Here is a 15403-nt window from a genome sequence, read left to right as displayed (position 1 = left end):
TTGAATAACACAGTAATACAGAGCGTAACTATGACTTCAAAAATAAATTAAAAAAAAAAAATAAAAAGCAAAAAGAGCCAACCAGAAAAGCTACCTCCAGTTGTTAGATTTGTTCCCTACAATATAATCAAATATCATTAAATATTACTTAATATGATTGGCACTTCATCCAACTAAAGCCTGTCTGTGTTTGTACATTTATATCTTCTATCCTAATTAGCTCCGAAAGCAGGATATAGCCAAGGGGCAACTCAGTATACTCAAGCCCAGCAAACACGACAAGTAACAGCTATAAAACCTGCAACCCCAAGTCCAGCAACGACTACATTTTCTATATATCCAGTATCCTCTACTGTGCAGCCAGTAGCAGCTGCAGCTACTGTTGTTCCATCCTATACTCAGAGTGCAACATACAGTACAACAGCGGTTACTTACTCCGGTAAGAATTTTACAAATTATGCTACTGAGATCTTTGCAGTTGTTACAGAAGGTTACAGGATTTAAATGCTCAGAATTTTAGCATTTTTTATTCAATCATGTCAGTCTACTGAGAAGTATCAGCCACTTACATAAAAACATTTTGCCAGTATAATGATCTATCTTTAAAAGAGATTTGATGCTTAAATATGCCTATTTTGTCCCATGTGAAAATATGTAGGATACTGCCAATGTATTGAGACTTAGAGCAAGATTTAGGGAAAAGATGAGGGGGAATAAAAATAAAGGAGACACATCCACACAAATATTAACCTAGGGAAATTGGTTGGAAGCCTGATGCCGTGAAACAACAGTTGTAGTGGCAAGGAGGAATGATCCATTATAAATCTTAAAAATCTGGATTGTATTGAACCAAAACAGAAGACTAATCGGTGCTTTGGAAGAAAAACAAAGAAACAAAAACAGAAAAGAAAAAAAAAAAAAACATCTTCAGTAATTAGAAATCCAGAACCAGCTGGCAAACTGGCGTATTATAGCTAGTTTAAACATTTTTATTTCATTTCTTTTCTGTTATAAAAGGGATTTTATAGGGACTCTCTCGAAACAAAGGATTAAAATAGTTGAACCAGTAGATGTAGAAAGTTTATGGGAAAACTGGCTCAAAGGTATAAAAGCCCAGTTTTCTTGACTTATTCAACTTCAGTAGTAGCAACCAAGGAGTGCATACCTACCATGTGCTGCAGAGGTTTTAGCAGACCAGCAGCTTTGCACTAGAACAATTTAAATCACTGAAGTGGAATGTGATAACGCAAGGTGTTATATTTTTAATATTCTTTTTTTTTTTCCCTTACTCTACACAATCTACCTTCCCTTTCAGCTTGAACTGTAAATCTGGTTCAGGAAAACTGTTTGCTTCAACTGGCCTTCGATAAATATTTTATTCTTGTTACACCATAATGAGACCTGCAAGATGTACCAGGAATTTTCACGTATTCTTTAGGGATGCTAGTTATATCCAACAACATAACTGTGTGTAGCAGAGATGTGTCAAAAATCAAATGTGTTTCTGATAAAAGTTGTATATTTGCGTATTGTGAAACATTAAGAAAAACCTGGATTGCTTAACAAGATCTCAATACATTGTTTGTATTCTGCCCTGCTCCCTCAATTTTTATTAAAACGCATGCTTATAATTTGTGTGTTATATAATTGATACATGATCTACAGTGATGTAACATTTATTTGTTTTGATCTTTGAGGTACCTCTTATTCTGGCTATGAAGCTGCAGTGTATTCAGCTGCATCGTCCTATTATCAGCAGCAACAGCAGCAACAGAAGCAGGCAGCGGCTGCTGCTGCTGCTGCTGCAGCAACGGCTGCTTGGACAGGGACCACCTTTACTAAAAAGGCACCATTCCAAAATAAGCAACTGAAACCGAAACAACCTCCTAAACCACCCCAGATCCACTACTGCGATGTTTGTAAGATCAGCTGTGCTGGACCACAGGTACTTGTATTATGTAATATTCTGCTATACGTTTTTGTTACAATTTCTCCAGCTATAAAGACTCCTTCAAAAATATTTGTTAACTTTTAAGGACCTGTTAAGGACTCTGTAATTTTGCTAATGGGATAAATAATCAAAATGTGTGCTGTTACAGAATAACAGTGAGAAAACAGAAAGGTGCATTCTGTACAGAAAAGCTGTAACTGTAATTCAGACTCATAAGTATTCTGAAAGTTGAAGTTGATTTGATTTTTTTTTAGGATAGCAGACTTCTTAGAAAATACTTTCGTCAAAACTCTTGAACCATATAAATGTTGTGAATGGTAAACATGAAAATTATTCTTCATGGTATTCCATCATCCCAGTTTAGTTTCTCAGTGGATACAAGTGTATAAAAAGTAGATAACAATTAATGCTGTGTTTGTGCGTGATAGGCTATACAGTTATTTAAGTGAACCTGCCGTTATCTCCCAGGTTGTGTCAGTACAGCAGCTAATCTCAACTTCTGCATTTCATTTTGAGCTTTCTTTTACCTTTATTTGAATCCAGTCTTTTAGTTCTGTCATGATACAAGTTGATGAAAAATTCAAAACTGAGAATTATTCTGTGCGATGCAGGATAATGCAACTGGGATAAACTTCTGTGATTATATCAAGTTTTCCACAGCAGTATCTTTTGAAAAGTACTTCATTGAGGAATTGAGGAGGTGTTGGAGAGGAGTACTCAAACAATATTACCTCTAAAAGTGTTCTCCCTCCCCCCCCCCGACCATGCTCAGCTCCCCAGGTGCCTCTGCGGAATAGATTTGAGGCCCTGGAACCCGAGGGAGAGGTGTGTTCAGGTGTGGAGGGAGGCCCACCCGTGAGGGTGCCTCGGGGGAAGCGGTCAACCCCGCGCCTCAAGACTTCCTCCACCCAGAAGGATAGAAGGGTGATTGTCATAGGCGACTCCCTGCTGCAAGGAACCGAAGGACCTATATGCCGGCCCGACCCTACCCACAGAGAGGTGTGCTGCCTCCATGGGGCATGAGTCAGAGACATCCCAGACTGATCTGCCCTTCTGACTATTATCCACTATTGATAGTACAGGCTGGCAGTGAAGAAGTTGGTGAGAAAAGCCTGAAGGCTATCAAAGATGACTTCAGGGGACTGGGACGTGTAGTTGAAGGAACAGGTGTGCAGGTGGTTATTACATCTGTACCTTCAGTGGCAGGAAGCGATACTGGGATGTGCCTAAAAACCCATCTCTTGAACAAATGGCTTAGGAGTTGGTGCAAACGCAGGAGTTTTGTTTTTTTTTTATCAAGAGGCAATTTACTCGGCACCTGGCATGATGGCTGCAGATGAATGCAGCCTGTCTCCATGGGGAAAGAGGGTTCTAGCTGAGGAACTGGCGGGACTTATTGACAGGTGTTTAAACTAGGTATGAAGGGGGAAGGGGACAAAATGAGGACCGCTGGGACTGAGGGGGCAGTTCGAGGCTCCAAACAGAACTTGATGGGTGGAGACAGTGGAGTTCAAAGGCTTGGAGAGGGGTGGGGGGATGCTGCTTCTCTTAAGTGCCTGCATACTAATGCGCGTAGCATGGGGAATAAACAGGAAGAGCTGGAGTTCTGCGTGCGGTCGCGAGGTCACGATCTCATAGCGATCACGGAGACGTGGTGGGACAGCTCGCATGACTGGAATGTTGTCATGGAAGGCTGTGTGCTTTTTAGGAAAGATCGGCTGGCTAGGCAGGGTGGTGGAGTTGCTCTTCATGTTAGAGAGCAGCTAGAATGTATTGAACTTCACTTGGGGGAGAGTGATGCAGCAGTGGAGAGCTTATGGGTGAGAATCAGGGGGCAGGCTGGTATGGGTGACACTGTTGTGGGTGTGTACTACAGGCCCCCTAATCAGGATTTGGAGGTTGATGAGGCCTTCCAAAAGCAACTGGATGTAGCGTCACGTTCCCAGGTACTGGTGCTTATGGGGGACTTCAATTATCCAGATATTTGCTGGATGACCAACATGGCCAGGCACGCACGGTCCAGACGGTTCTTGCAGTGCGTTGAAGACAACTTTCTGATGCAGGTGGTGGAGGAACCGACGCGGGGAGGGGTGTTACTGGGCCTTATTCTCACCAACAGGGATGGACTTGTTAAGGAAGTAAAGGCTGGGAGCAGCTTGGGTTGTAGTGGTCATGAGATGGTGGAGTTCAAGTTCCTGAGTGGAAGAAGCAAAGCAATAAGTAGGATTGCTACCCTGGACTTTAGGAGAGCCAACTTCGATCTCTTCCGGGACCTACTTGGAGCTATCCCGTGGGCTCGGGTGTTAGAAGGTAAGGGGGCCTCTGAGAGCTGGTCAGCATTTAAACAGCTCTTCTTCCAAGCTCAGGATCGGTGCGTCCCTGTGAGCAAGAAATCGGGAAATGGTTGGAAGGAGACCTGTGTGGATGAGCAAGGAGCTCATGCGCAAGCTCAAAGGAAAGAAGAAGGTCCATGAAATGTGGAAAAAGGGTCTGACCACTTGGGAAGAATATAGGAATGTAGTCAGGGCCTGCAGGGATGCGACGAGAAAGGCTAAAGCCCGTCTGGAATTGAATCTAGCTAAAGTGATAAAGGATAATAAAAAAGGCTTCTTCAAGTATGTTAACAGCAAAAGGAAAACTAGAGAGAATGTGGGCCCCTTACTAAGTGAGGGGGGGGTTCTGGTAACGGGGGATGCTGAGAAGGCAGAGATACTGAACACCTTCTTTACTTCCGTCTTCAGTGAAAAGGCTCTCCCACAGGAATCCCACACCCTGGAGGTTAGTGAGAGGGTCTGGGGAATGGGAGACTTCCCTTTAGTCAGGAAAGAGGACGTGCGTGAGCGCCTAGGCAGTACTAAGGTCCACAAGTCCATGGGACCTGATGGTGTGCATCCACGTGTGCTGAGGGAGCTGGCGGAGGTCAATGCCGAACCGCTCTCCATCATTTTTGAGAGGTCTTGGATAACAGGGGAGGTCCCTGAAGACTGGAGGATAGCCAATGTCACTGCAGTCTTCAAAAAGGGCAAGAAGGAAGATCCGGGTAATTATAAGCCTGTCAGCCTCACCTCCGTCCCTGGAAAGGTGATGGAACAGCTTGTGCTGGATACCATCTCCAGACAACTGGGAGAAAAGGAGGTTATCAAGAGTAGTCAGCATGGGTTCACCAAGGGGAGGTTGTGCTCGACCAACCTGGTGGCCTTCTATGATGCTGTCACATGCTGGGAGGATGGGGGAGGAGCGGTAGATGTAGTCTACGTTGATTTTAGAAAGGCATTTGATAGTGTCTCCCACGACATCCTTATAACAAAGCTGAGGAAGTGTGGGATAGACGAGTGGACAGTGAGGTGGGTTGAGAACTGGCTGAGTGGCAGAGCGCAGAGGGTCGTCGTTGGTGGTGCAGAGTCTGGCTGGAGACCTGTAACCAGTGGTGTCCCCCAGGGGTCTGTGCTGGGTCCGGTCTTGTTCAACATCTTCATCAGTGACCTTGATGAGGGGATAGTGGCCACCCTCAGCAAGTTTGCTGATGATACGAAGTTGGGAGGATTGGCTGACACGCCTGAAGGCTGTGCTGCCATTCAGCGAGACCTGGACAGGCTGGAGAGCTGGGCAGTAAGAAACCGGATGAGGTTCAACAAAAGCAAGTGTAGGGTCTTACACCTAGGGAGGAATAATTGCATGCACCAATATAGGCTGGGGGATGAGCTGCTGGAGAGGAGCTCTGCAGAGAGGGACCTGGGCATCCTGGTGGACGACAGGTTGGCCATGAGCCAGCAGTGTGCCCTCGTGGCCAAAAAGGCCAATGGCATTCTGGGGTGCATTAAGAAGAGCGTGTCCAGCAGGTCGAGGGAGGTGATCCTCCCCCTCTACTCTGCCCTGGTAAGGCCTCATCTGGAGTACTGTGTCCAGTTCTGGGCTCCCCCGTACAAAAAAGACAGGGATCTCTTGGAAAGAGTCCAGCGGAGGGCCACAAAGATGGTGAAGGGCCTGGAGCATCTCCCCTGTGAAGAAAGGCTGAGTGAACTGGGTCTGTTTAGCCTTGAGAAAAGAAGACTGAGAGGGGACCTGATCCAGGTTTATAAATATCTGAGGTGTGGCGGCCATAGCGGTGAGGCCAGTCTCTTTTCAGTGGTACGTGGAGACAGGACGAGGGGAAACGGACATCAGCTGCAGCACAGGAAGTTTCGCACGAATGTGCGTAAGAACTTCTTCACGGTGAGGTGACGGAGCACTGGAACAGGCTGCCCAGGGAGGTTGTGGAGTCTCCTTCTCTGGAGATATTCAAGTCTCACCTGGACGCCTACCTGTGCGACCTGGTGTAGGGGGAACCTGCTTTGACAGGGGGGTTGGTCTCGATCTCTAGAGGTCCCTTCCAACCCCTACAATTCTGTGATTCTGTGATTCCATGGACTTGTATTGGAAGAGAAGAAAATGTCCTAATCTTAAAAGTGGTTTATTTATGCCTTAGAGCTTGCCATATGAAAGAAATGCTCAGCATACTGACTGTTTCTTACATAAAGCATGTATTTTATGCTGCATTCTATACTATGTGTGTTCACACAAACGATGGCCAAAAATACAAAGGCAGCTTAGTGTGTGTGTATTATTTGTTTAAACAGACTTACAAAGAACACTTAGAAGGTCAGAAACACAAGAAGAAAGAAGCAGCGTTGAAAGCATCCCAGAACACCAGTAACAACAGCACTTCTGCTCGTGGAACTCAGAATCAGTTGCGCTGTGAGCTTTGTGATGTGTCTTGTACAGGAGCAGATGCATATGCTGCCCATATCCGTGGAGCCAAGCATCAGAAAGTAAGAACTTGTTTTTGTCACTTGTAGATTTTCCCACTCATCTTAGAGGGAAGAAAATGAGCAGAAACAATACAATTTGAATAATTTTGTTTAAAAATATTTTGTTCTGTGTTTTTTTTTTTTTTCAAACATATATTTAATCTCACTATTAGAAGGGCATTGTTGGCAGAAGAGGGGAAAAATATTTCCAGTGCATCAGTGAGAAAAGGATGTTTTGGAAAATTTGAAAATCATAGGAAGAAGATGTTGACTAAGGTGGGGAAGAGAGTGGGCGAGGACATGTCCCTCCTCACTCTTTCCAAGACTATTTTCTGTAGTTGTCTTTGTCATCATTCCTTGGCATTTCTTGCAAAGAAAACGTGCAGGAGCAAGAGCAGCATGCTGTAGTAGACTTTATAGTGAGTATTTGGAAAAATTTGGGAAGTGTGCACTTAGGTAGGAATTCTGTATTATAGAGTACAGGCTGCACTGTGAACCCCTGTGACCTGTGTTTGAATTTGGCCGTACAGCAGTAAATGGAATGTTGGAGTGGATCCAGAGGAGGCCACAGAGATTCTCGGGGAGCTGGAGCACTTCTGTGAGGAAAGGCTGACTGAGTTGGGCTTGTTCAGCCCAGAGAAGATACTCTGGGGACATCTCATTGTGGCCTTTCAGTATTTAAAGTCAGCTTATAAACAACAGGGAGACCTGTTTTTACAGTTTTTGTTTTTACACAGTCTGATAGTAGTAGGACAAGGAGGAATGGTTTAAAACTGAAAGAGAGGAGATTTAGGTTAAATCTTTGCAGGAAACTTTTTATTCAGAGAATGGTGAGGCACTGGGAGGACAGGCTGCCCTGAGAAGCTGTGAGTGCCCCATCCCTGGAGATGTTCAAGGCCAGATTGGATGGGGCCCTAGGCTACCTGATCTGGTGGGTGATAACTGCTGTAGCAGGGGGGTTGGAGCTTTAAGGTCCATTCCAACCTAAGCAATTTTATGCTCCTCTGTTTCTATGATTTAAAAGTTTTTTAAATACAATTTTTTTTGTTAGTCCAGTTGTTAGTACAATTTTAATTAACTCATCTAGTATTCTTTCTTTTATAAATACATTGAGATGTTAAATTTTTGAGTTATACTCAATAATCACATATGTACATGAGGTATGGTACGTACTGTCCTCATACATTTGGATGTAGCTTTCTTTGCCCTATAGATAGTCACTAGCCACTGCTTATTTAGGTTTCCATCTGTGTAAAACTGAAATCTCAATCTATTACTTTGGTACACTCTGAAGAACCTTGTTCATTCTGCTTCAGACAGTCATTTGAAATGTTGCTTAAACTTCTTCCACTACCTGACAATATGTATTCTGATGGGGATTATGATTTACTTAAAAAATAAGCACAAAAAGAAGTGCATGTATGCTGTTGTATACGTGTTATCATTGTCTACGGGTTTAGATAAAAGCAGACTTTTCTTGCTGTTTTCAAATCTTTCTTAAACTTTAGCTTTCATGGTGTGTATTTGGTTTTTATGAACCCCCTATATTCCTTTCTCCAGTGGTGATCAGCTGTCTGTAGAAGGAACTACTATTCTACCTTAAGCGTTACTTTTAAGAATAAGCATTGTGCCTCTTCGCTTTCTGTGAACTTAAAGGAGCACTGAAATACTCCTCTCACGTCCGCCTTAATCGTCTCTGCAGATCTTTATTTAAAAAAACAAAACAAACAAACAAACAAAAACAGAAAGAAAAAAGAAACAACCTTTCCCTAACTAATCTCTTTGAATTTGCTAGGTAATTTGGCAGTTCTTTCAACATTCTTAAAAGATAGTGATCAAAAGAGACGATGTTCCTGAATTTGAATTAAATAACTTTGATTTATAAGCAATTTGGAGCCAAAATAGCTTAATGAACTGTGCTTTTTGAAGAGAAGAAAAAGCAACCAGGCAGCAAAGCAGTGATGTAGAAACAATTTGAGCAAAACATTTCCTTCTGTTTTATTGCCTTCTTAGCTTATTGGCTTTCTGTTCTCATACACATATCTTTTGGAGTAAATCTATGGATTTGTGATGAAAATAAGCAATCTGAGATGATGAATAAGTATTTTCTAGTTTCAGATGACAAAAGCTTTTACATCTCCGTCCTTTTTATACCAAGATCACTTTTCGTTAAGAAGCAGTAGCTAACTTTTTAATTACTGATTTTTTTTCTTTGGTGTTACGTTCGTGTTTGTATTACAGTTTCCATAAGCTGTAAGTTCATTTTTTCTAGTTTTTCTAGGGAGGTGATATGAATTTCTTTTTATTCTTATAGGTAGTAAAATTGCACACAAAACTTGGCAAACCCATTCCTTCAACTGAACCAAATGTGGTTACCCAGGCTACTTCCTCAACATCCACATCTGCTTCCAAACCAGCTGCCTCTGCTTCAAGCATAGCAACTAGCAGCAGTACTGTGAACTCCTCTGTTGCATCCTCCGCAGTGAAAATTCTTACTCCCACGGCAAACACACCACTTAACACAGCGTCCAACAACAAAACATCTTCAACTGCTGCTAATATAGCAGTAAAGAAAATATCTACACCGAAAATAAACTTTGTTGGCAAGTACAGAAGTCAGTCTTTATTTTGAAACCTAACCTATTCCATAGTTTTTTTTAAGATCTTACTGTAGCAAATACAAGTGTATTTAGTTAACTATGCATGGATAACTCTGTTGTATTTAAGAGAATTACTGATAGGTGAAAAGAAAAATGTGTATAAAAGTTTTGCTTCACAGTTTATGATGTTTTCTGTCCTGTCTCTGCCTTTCCTGGAAGCTTGTTCATACTTCATAAGAGTGTAGTAGCTTCTGGAGTACAGCAGTTTATAGTCCAGCTGGCCCTAATTTCATCTTATAGCCTGGGCTGTTCAAGCACATTGGTAGTTGGTAACTGGGCAACTGGAACATCCTTATGGTAGTGGAAATGTAGCATGGAAACTTCTGTAACGAGCATGACAGACTTTCAGAGATGAGAAGCAGATATTCCAAAATAAGGTTATCCTGCTCTTGAAGGAAAGACTCCATGCAGTTGCAAAAGCAAGAGCATAATACCTTTGCTAACACAAACATATGGTTTTAATTACTTTTTTTCATCCATTTACAAAAGTAATATCTGATGATGAAAAGAGATCATTAGAATATCTTTGCTAAACTGTTCCTCTAATTCCTGTCACTTTTAAAAAAGCATGAAAATGATGAAAATTGCAGTTACTTATGTAACTTCTATTACGTAAATTGCATTTATGCAATAAATTTTTTCATGCTAAAATAAAAAGCTAATACTAAGTGTTCAAGTAGCTTAGGTGTTTTTAAATATATTTATTCAGAACAAAACCCTGTTTAATTGTAATTTCAGCATATTTAAGTTTTAATTAGTTTTAAAGGACTTATAATGCTTTGCGCAGGACATTGATACTTGCAAATGAAATCATCAGTCTGCATATCACGTGTAATCATACTCTCATTTGATGAAAGCTAAAAATTGAAATACTTTGATTTCTAGGTGGCAATAAGCTTCAGACAACAGGAAGTAAACTAGAAGAAATGAAATCGGCTGAAAGTATTAAAGCAACTTCCACTGCCATGGTACAAACACAGGAAGTGAAACCAGACACAGCAGCTGAACCAGTGACTCCTACAACTCTTGCTGCCTTGCAAAGTGATGTCCAGCCAGTGGGACATGACTATGTAGAGGAGGTATTAATATGGCAATTTGTGGTGGTTTTTTTAGATGTTCTGGTAAAAAAAATTGTTCAGGATGAAACAAACATTGAACCTGAAAAGGCTTGTTTATATGCTTACGTTATTGTATTGTGTGTTTTTGTTTTGAGTTTAGTGAGACACTATTCATGTTAGTGGGATGAAATGTATAGGATCAGAATCTGATGTCAGTTTTTCATATTTTGCAATTACTGACTTCAACTCAGTATGTTCATGTTCAGCTTTGAAGCTGCCTGTTCTTTTGAATGGAAGAACTCTTTTCACAACCAGTGTGCTTGGTTGTGAAACTAGAAGATCTAGTTTGTCTTATTTCAGTTAGTGTTTAAACAAATATCTTAATGTGTTGAAATCAGACAATATCCAGTATCACTGAATTAAATTAATCTTTGCATCAGTTTTGGATTTAAAAATCAAAACCCATAAAAATATGTATTATAATTTTATTTTCCAGGTAAGAAATGATGAAGGAAAGGTGATCCGTTTTCACTGCAAACTTTGTGAATGCAGTTTTAATGACCCTAATGCCAAGGAGATGCACTTAAAAGGAAGGAGGCACAGACTCCAATATAAGGTTAGTAGAAATGCTTATGCTTCTATCTGAAAATCTGCCACATGTCAGCTGGCTAATTGCATTATCTTACGTTAAGGATTACCAAATTAAGTGTTCTGAGTAAACAGCACATGAAAAGGTAGAGAAATACACTCACCTTCTAGTTGATTTTCTTTATTGTTTTTAAATAAGTTAAGCAGACTGAAAATGCATTTTTATTTTTTATTTTTATTTTTTAATATTTTGAACACTATATTTGGGAACATTTGCAACGTTAAAATATGGTACAACATATGCAAGCAAATTGGGGTTCTTCTATGTTGTTTACCATTAATTTCAAACACTGTAAAAGAGTATTTCTGGATAGTTTTATTTTCATATATATTAATTACATAATGTAGTTTTTTATATATTATTATATATTATATATTATTAATTAATTATATATGAAAATACAGTATTATGTTTATATATATATTATATATATAAAAATATAGGTATTTTCTGAATAATTTTGTTTGGGTAGACAACATAAACCCTTTGTAAAGACATGAGAAACAAACGTAGGTGTTTTTTTTCAGTCATGAATGGAGAGAGATTGATGTACAGTATGCATTTTGGTTATTATAAAATTATGTAAGAAGAATCTGCTGTGGTTACTGGAGATGTAATGGGTGTGCATAATCTTGAAAAGGACAAAAGAGAATTACTAGAAAAATGTTTCCAGTAATTTGTGAATATGTTCTTTCAGGAACAGGGTATCAGGAAGCACACAATATTAGGGAGGAAATGGTTTTTTTCTAGCTTCAGATTGAACAGCAAGTTATTAGGTATTACATGAAGCATTTTCATCTTAAATTGCTTGGTTCTTGAGGCAAGTGAAAAACGAATTCATGATATTTGTAATACATTCGTTCTTCAAAGTAATGGAAACATTTTTCTTGAACTACTTAGTGCAGTTCTAAAACTGTATTTTATTCCTCTTGATGTTATTGTACAAAAGTAGTGTGTTAAACATTCCAGAAAAACTGTTCTAACAATGAGATGGGAGGAAAACCAACATTTTCTTTTTCTTTTTATTTTATTTTTTGAACTAGAAAAAAGTAAACCCAGATCTACAAGTAGAAGTGAAGCCCAGCATTCGAGCAAGAAAAATTCAAGAAGAAAAGATGAGGAAACAGATGCAGAAAGAAGAATACTGGAGAAGACGAGAAGAGGAAGAACGCTGGAGGATGGAAATGAGGTAAATGCATTTATACCAGTGAGACGAAGCTGCAGTGAAATTCATCTAAAATTAGTTGGTGCCTCTGGAGTTGGTGCTTTTGAATGTTATGGGAGCTCTATACTAACTTGTTTTGAGTTAAATAGTTAAAAAATCCTCTAGGATTTTTTGTTTGGTAGTGTTGACCCCTTCTGAGAAATGTAGACTTAATAGAATTACTTTGCCATGAAGAGACTGACTTTCAAAGAGGCATTCATTTTTATTTACCTTCTGGAGTTTCCTGGTATTTATAGATGACTGCTAGAAATGGGTTAGAGCGGACATCCAAGAATTCATTACAGTGTTTGGAATTGCTAATGGCTGGGTAAAGAGAATGCTTTGTTTGACACACTTCAGGCGATACGAGGAGGACATGTACTGGAGGAGAATGGAAGAAGAGCAGCATCATTGGGATGACCGTCGTAGAATACCAGATGGAGGATATCCTCATGGTCCTCCAGGACCTCTTGGCCTGCTGGGAGTTAGACCAGGAATGCCTCCTCAGCCCCAAGGACCAGCTGTGAGTTTCTTAACTTAAGGCGGGGAAAAAATGAAATCTTACTTACCAGGAGTCACAGTTAAGGACTGAAATTACGCAGTGCTGCATTTTCTCAAGTGTTTCTTAGTAAAGTATTTGGATAGTAAACAAAAAAATTATGTGAACCTGTCATTCAACAAAGGTCCACCTGTAAGAAGAAAGTATGCCTCAAAGACAAATACTGATTCTTATGAAATACGTGTGATTATGGATTTGTGCATTACTTTCTATTTAAATGCATTATAGAACAGTATTTTCTAAATACTAATAATACTGATATCTAAAGATTATTTCCAACCTAAAACATTTTGATTGTGGACAGATGTATGAGTAAAAAGTGGCTGGTTCATCAGTTCCAGAGAATGGTTAGAATCACCATAGAATCATAGAATGATTTGGGTTAGAATGGATGTTAAAGCCCGTCCAGTTCAAATGCAAATTCTGTGGGCAGGGTTGCCACCCACCAGATCAGGCTGCCCAGGGCTCCATCCAAAAGGGTTGGCCAGCAGAGAGAAGGAAGGGGAGAGGTCCCCCTCTACTTGACTCTTGTGAAGCCCCATCTGGAGTACAGCGTCCAGGCCTGGGGCTCCCAGAACAGGAAGGATGTGGAACTCTTGGAGCGGGTCCAGAGGAGGGCCACTAAGATTATCAGAGGACTGGAGAACCTCTGCTATGAAGAAAGGTTGAGGGAACTGGGCTTGTTTAGCTTGGTGAAGAGAAGGCTCCTGGGAGACCTCATTGTGGCCGTCCAGTGCTTGAAGGGAGCCTATAAACAGGAGGAGGAATGGCTGTTTACAAGGGTGGATAGTGATAGGACAAGGGGGAATGGTCTTAAACTAAGACGGGGGAGGTTTAGGTTAGATACTGGAAGAAAGTTTTTCACGCAGAGGGTGGTGACACACTGGAACAGGTTGCCCAAGGAGGTTGTGGATGCCCCATCCTTGGAGGCATTCAAGGCCAGGCTGGCTGTGGCTCTGAGCAGCCTGGTCTGGTGGTTGGTGACCCTGCATATAGCAGGGGGTTGAAACTGGGTGATCATTGTGGTCCTTTTCAACCCAGGCCATTCTGTGATTCTGTTATTCTAAGGTTACTAAATCCGCTGTATAAGTTTATCTTGAGATTTGTCATGTTAGTACCTTGCCTCACGCTCAGCAGGACCACAGCTTGTTTGTGAGGAGTGCTAGTTAGTTAGGGACATAGTTTGTGTTTTATTGCATTTAAGTGATTTGAGATTTGAATATTCTGTGAACTTTGTAATATGCACACATTTCAGAAATACTCTTTTTCCTCTGTTTAGCCTCTGCGTCGCCCTGACTCCTCTGATGACCGCTATGTGATGACCAAACATGCAGCAATATATCCAACAGAGGAGGAACTTCAGGCAGTCCAAAAAATTGTTTCTATTACTGAGCGTGCTTTGAAACTTGTTTCTGACAACATGACTGACAATGAAAAAAACAAGAGCAAAGAGGGAGATGATAAAAAAGACGGCAGTAAAGACAGGTATTTTTCTTCTTTGAGAAATTCATCTTTTGTTTTTAAAAGTCATTTTATATTTTTCCTCAGACTGTTCTCGGTGTTTCCAAGGATCCTGTTCTTGTAAGGTTTTGATATAGCGATTTTTGATACTGAGTCTGTCCTCAAATGGATTAGGGATAGTCCTGTTGTATTTCATTTTTCTATCTTCAGGATTAATTGTAAGGTTTTAATTCTACTTTGAATGCAGCTTTTAACTATAGTTTACTTCACAGAGCTTTGAAAGGAGTTTTGCGGGTAGGCGTTTTGGCTAAAGGCCTGCTACTGCGTGGAGATAGGAACGTCAATCTTGTTTTGTTATGTGCTGAGAAGCCTTCAAAGACATTACTCTGTCGTATTGCTGAGAGTCTTCCCAAACAACTTGCAGTAAGTAGAATTGAGATTTTACTTAATTTTTATGAGATGATACTGTTTTTAGAAAAAAATCTGTTCATAGAATATGTCATGTTCTTTAAGCTGATTGCTGCATTTCCTAGCTCAGGTTTAGTTTCTTTTGATTTTCTGAGTCTTTCCAGTGTTTGCCTGAAGTCAATGTTCTGAATTAAGACCTTCCTCTTTTCAGTGTATATGCTTTGAGATTCAACAAGTAAGTTAACAAAATAAGTCTTGTAGCCTTTTAGTTACAAAAAAATTACCAAATCAAACATGCAGTTTTAGACTGTTCAGTGGAATTCATATAAAACATTTGCAATACTTCCATAAGTAATGAATGTAAAATCTGCTCCCTACTGAAACCAAGTCTGCTTGCCATCATTATAGAAGTCTTGCCATAGAATCAGTGTTTTGGTACAATTCAGTGAATTGCATGGCAGAATCAGTAGCATGGTAGAAGTGTTAGCAGGATCGTATTAATTAGAAAATAATATTGGGTCCTGCTCAAAGTAACAAAACAAGAAGAATAAAAAATTGTACACCTTGGCCTGTCTGTGCAAAGAAGTCACCTCTAATTTGTGGAAGGAGGTGACTGATGTGCCTGTTGCTTCTTGAAGTAGAACTATTAAATCTAGTAGCAAGAAA

General features: G+C 40.3%; 1 protein-coding gene across 4 annotated transcripts in view; it reads left to right on the top strand.

Moving 5' to 3' along the window:
- ZFR (zinc finger RNA binding protein) overlaps positions 1 to 15403 on the top strand; it is a 40443-nt gene that overhangs the window by 12533 nt on the left and 12507 nt on the right. For 3 of the 4 annotated variants that reach the window (XR_014880363.1, XM_085212987.1, XM_085212989.1), the window contains 10 exons: positions 221 to 439; positions 1698 to 1945; positions 6568 to 6759; positions 9053 to 9353; positions 10284 to 10477; positions 10953 to 11072; positions 12149 to 12294; positions 12670 to 12832; positions 14148 to 14353; positions 14602 to 14752. Coding sequence is in view for 3 of the 4 variants with exons in the window: in XM_085212987.1 (XP_085069113.1) it covers positions 221 to 439; positions 1698 to 1945; positions 6568 to 6759; positions 9053 to 9353; positions 10284 to 10477; positions 10953 to 11072; positions 12149 to 12294; positions 12670 to 12832; positions 14148 to 14353; positions 14602 to 14752 (1940 nt within the window). In the remaining variant the exon portion in view is untranslated. The remainder of the gene's footprint in view (positions 1 to 220; positions 440 to 1697; positions 1946 to 6567; positions 6760 to 9052; positions 9354 to 10283; positions 10478 to 10952; positions 11073 to 12148; positions 12295 to 12669; positions 12833 to 14147; positions 14354 to 14601; positions 14753 to 15403) is intronic. The other variant, XM_085212988.1, reaches the window with a different exon arrangement.

Source organism: Meleagris gallopavo, chromosome Z (assembly GCF_905368555.1).
Source record: "Meleagris gallopavo chromosome Z, MGAL_WU_HG_1.1, whole genome shotgun sequence".
NCBI lineage: Eukaryota > Metazoa > Chordata > Aves > Galliformes > Phasianidae > Meleagris > Meleagris gallopavo.
This window is presented reverse-complemented; position numbering and strand designations above follow the sequence as displayed.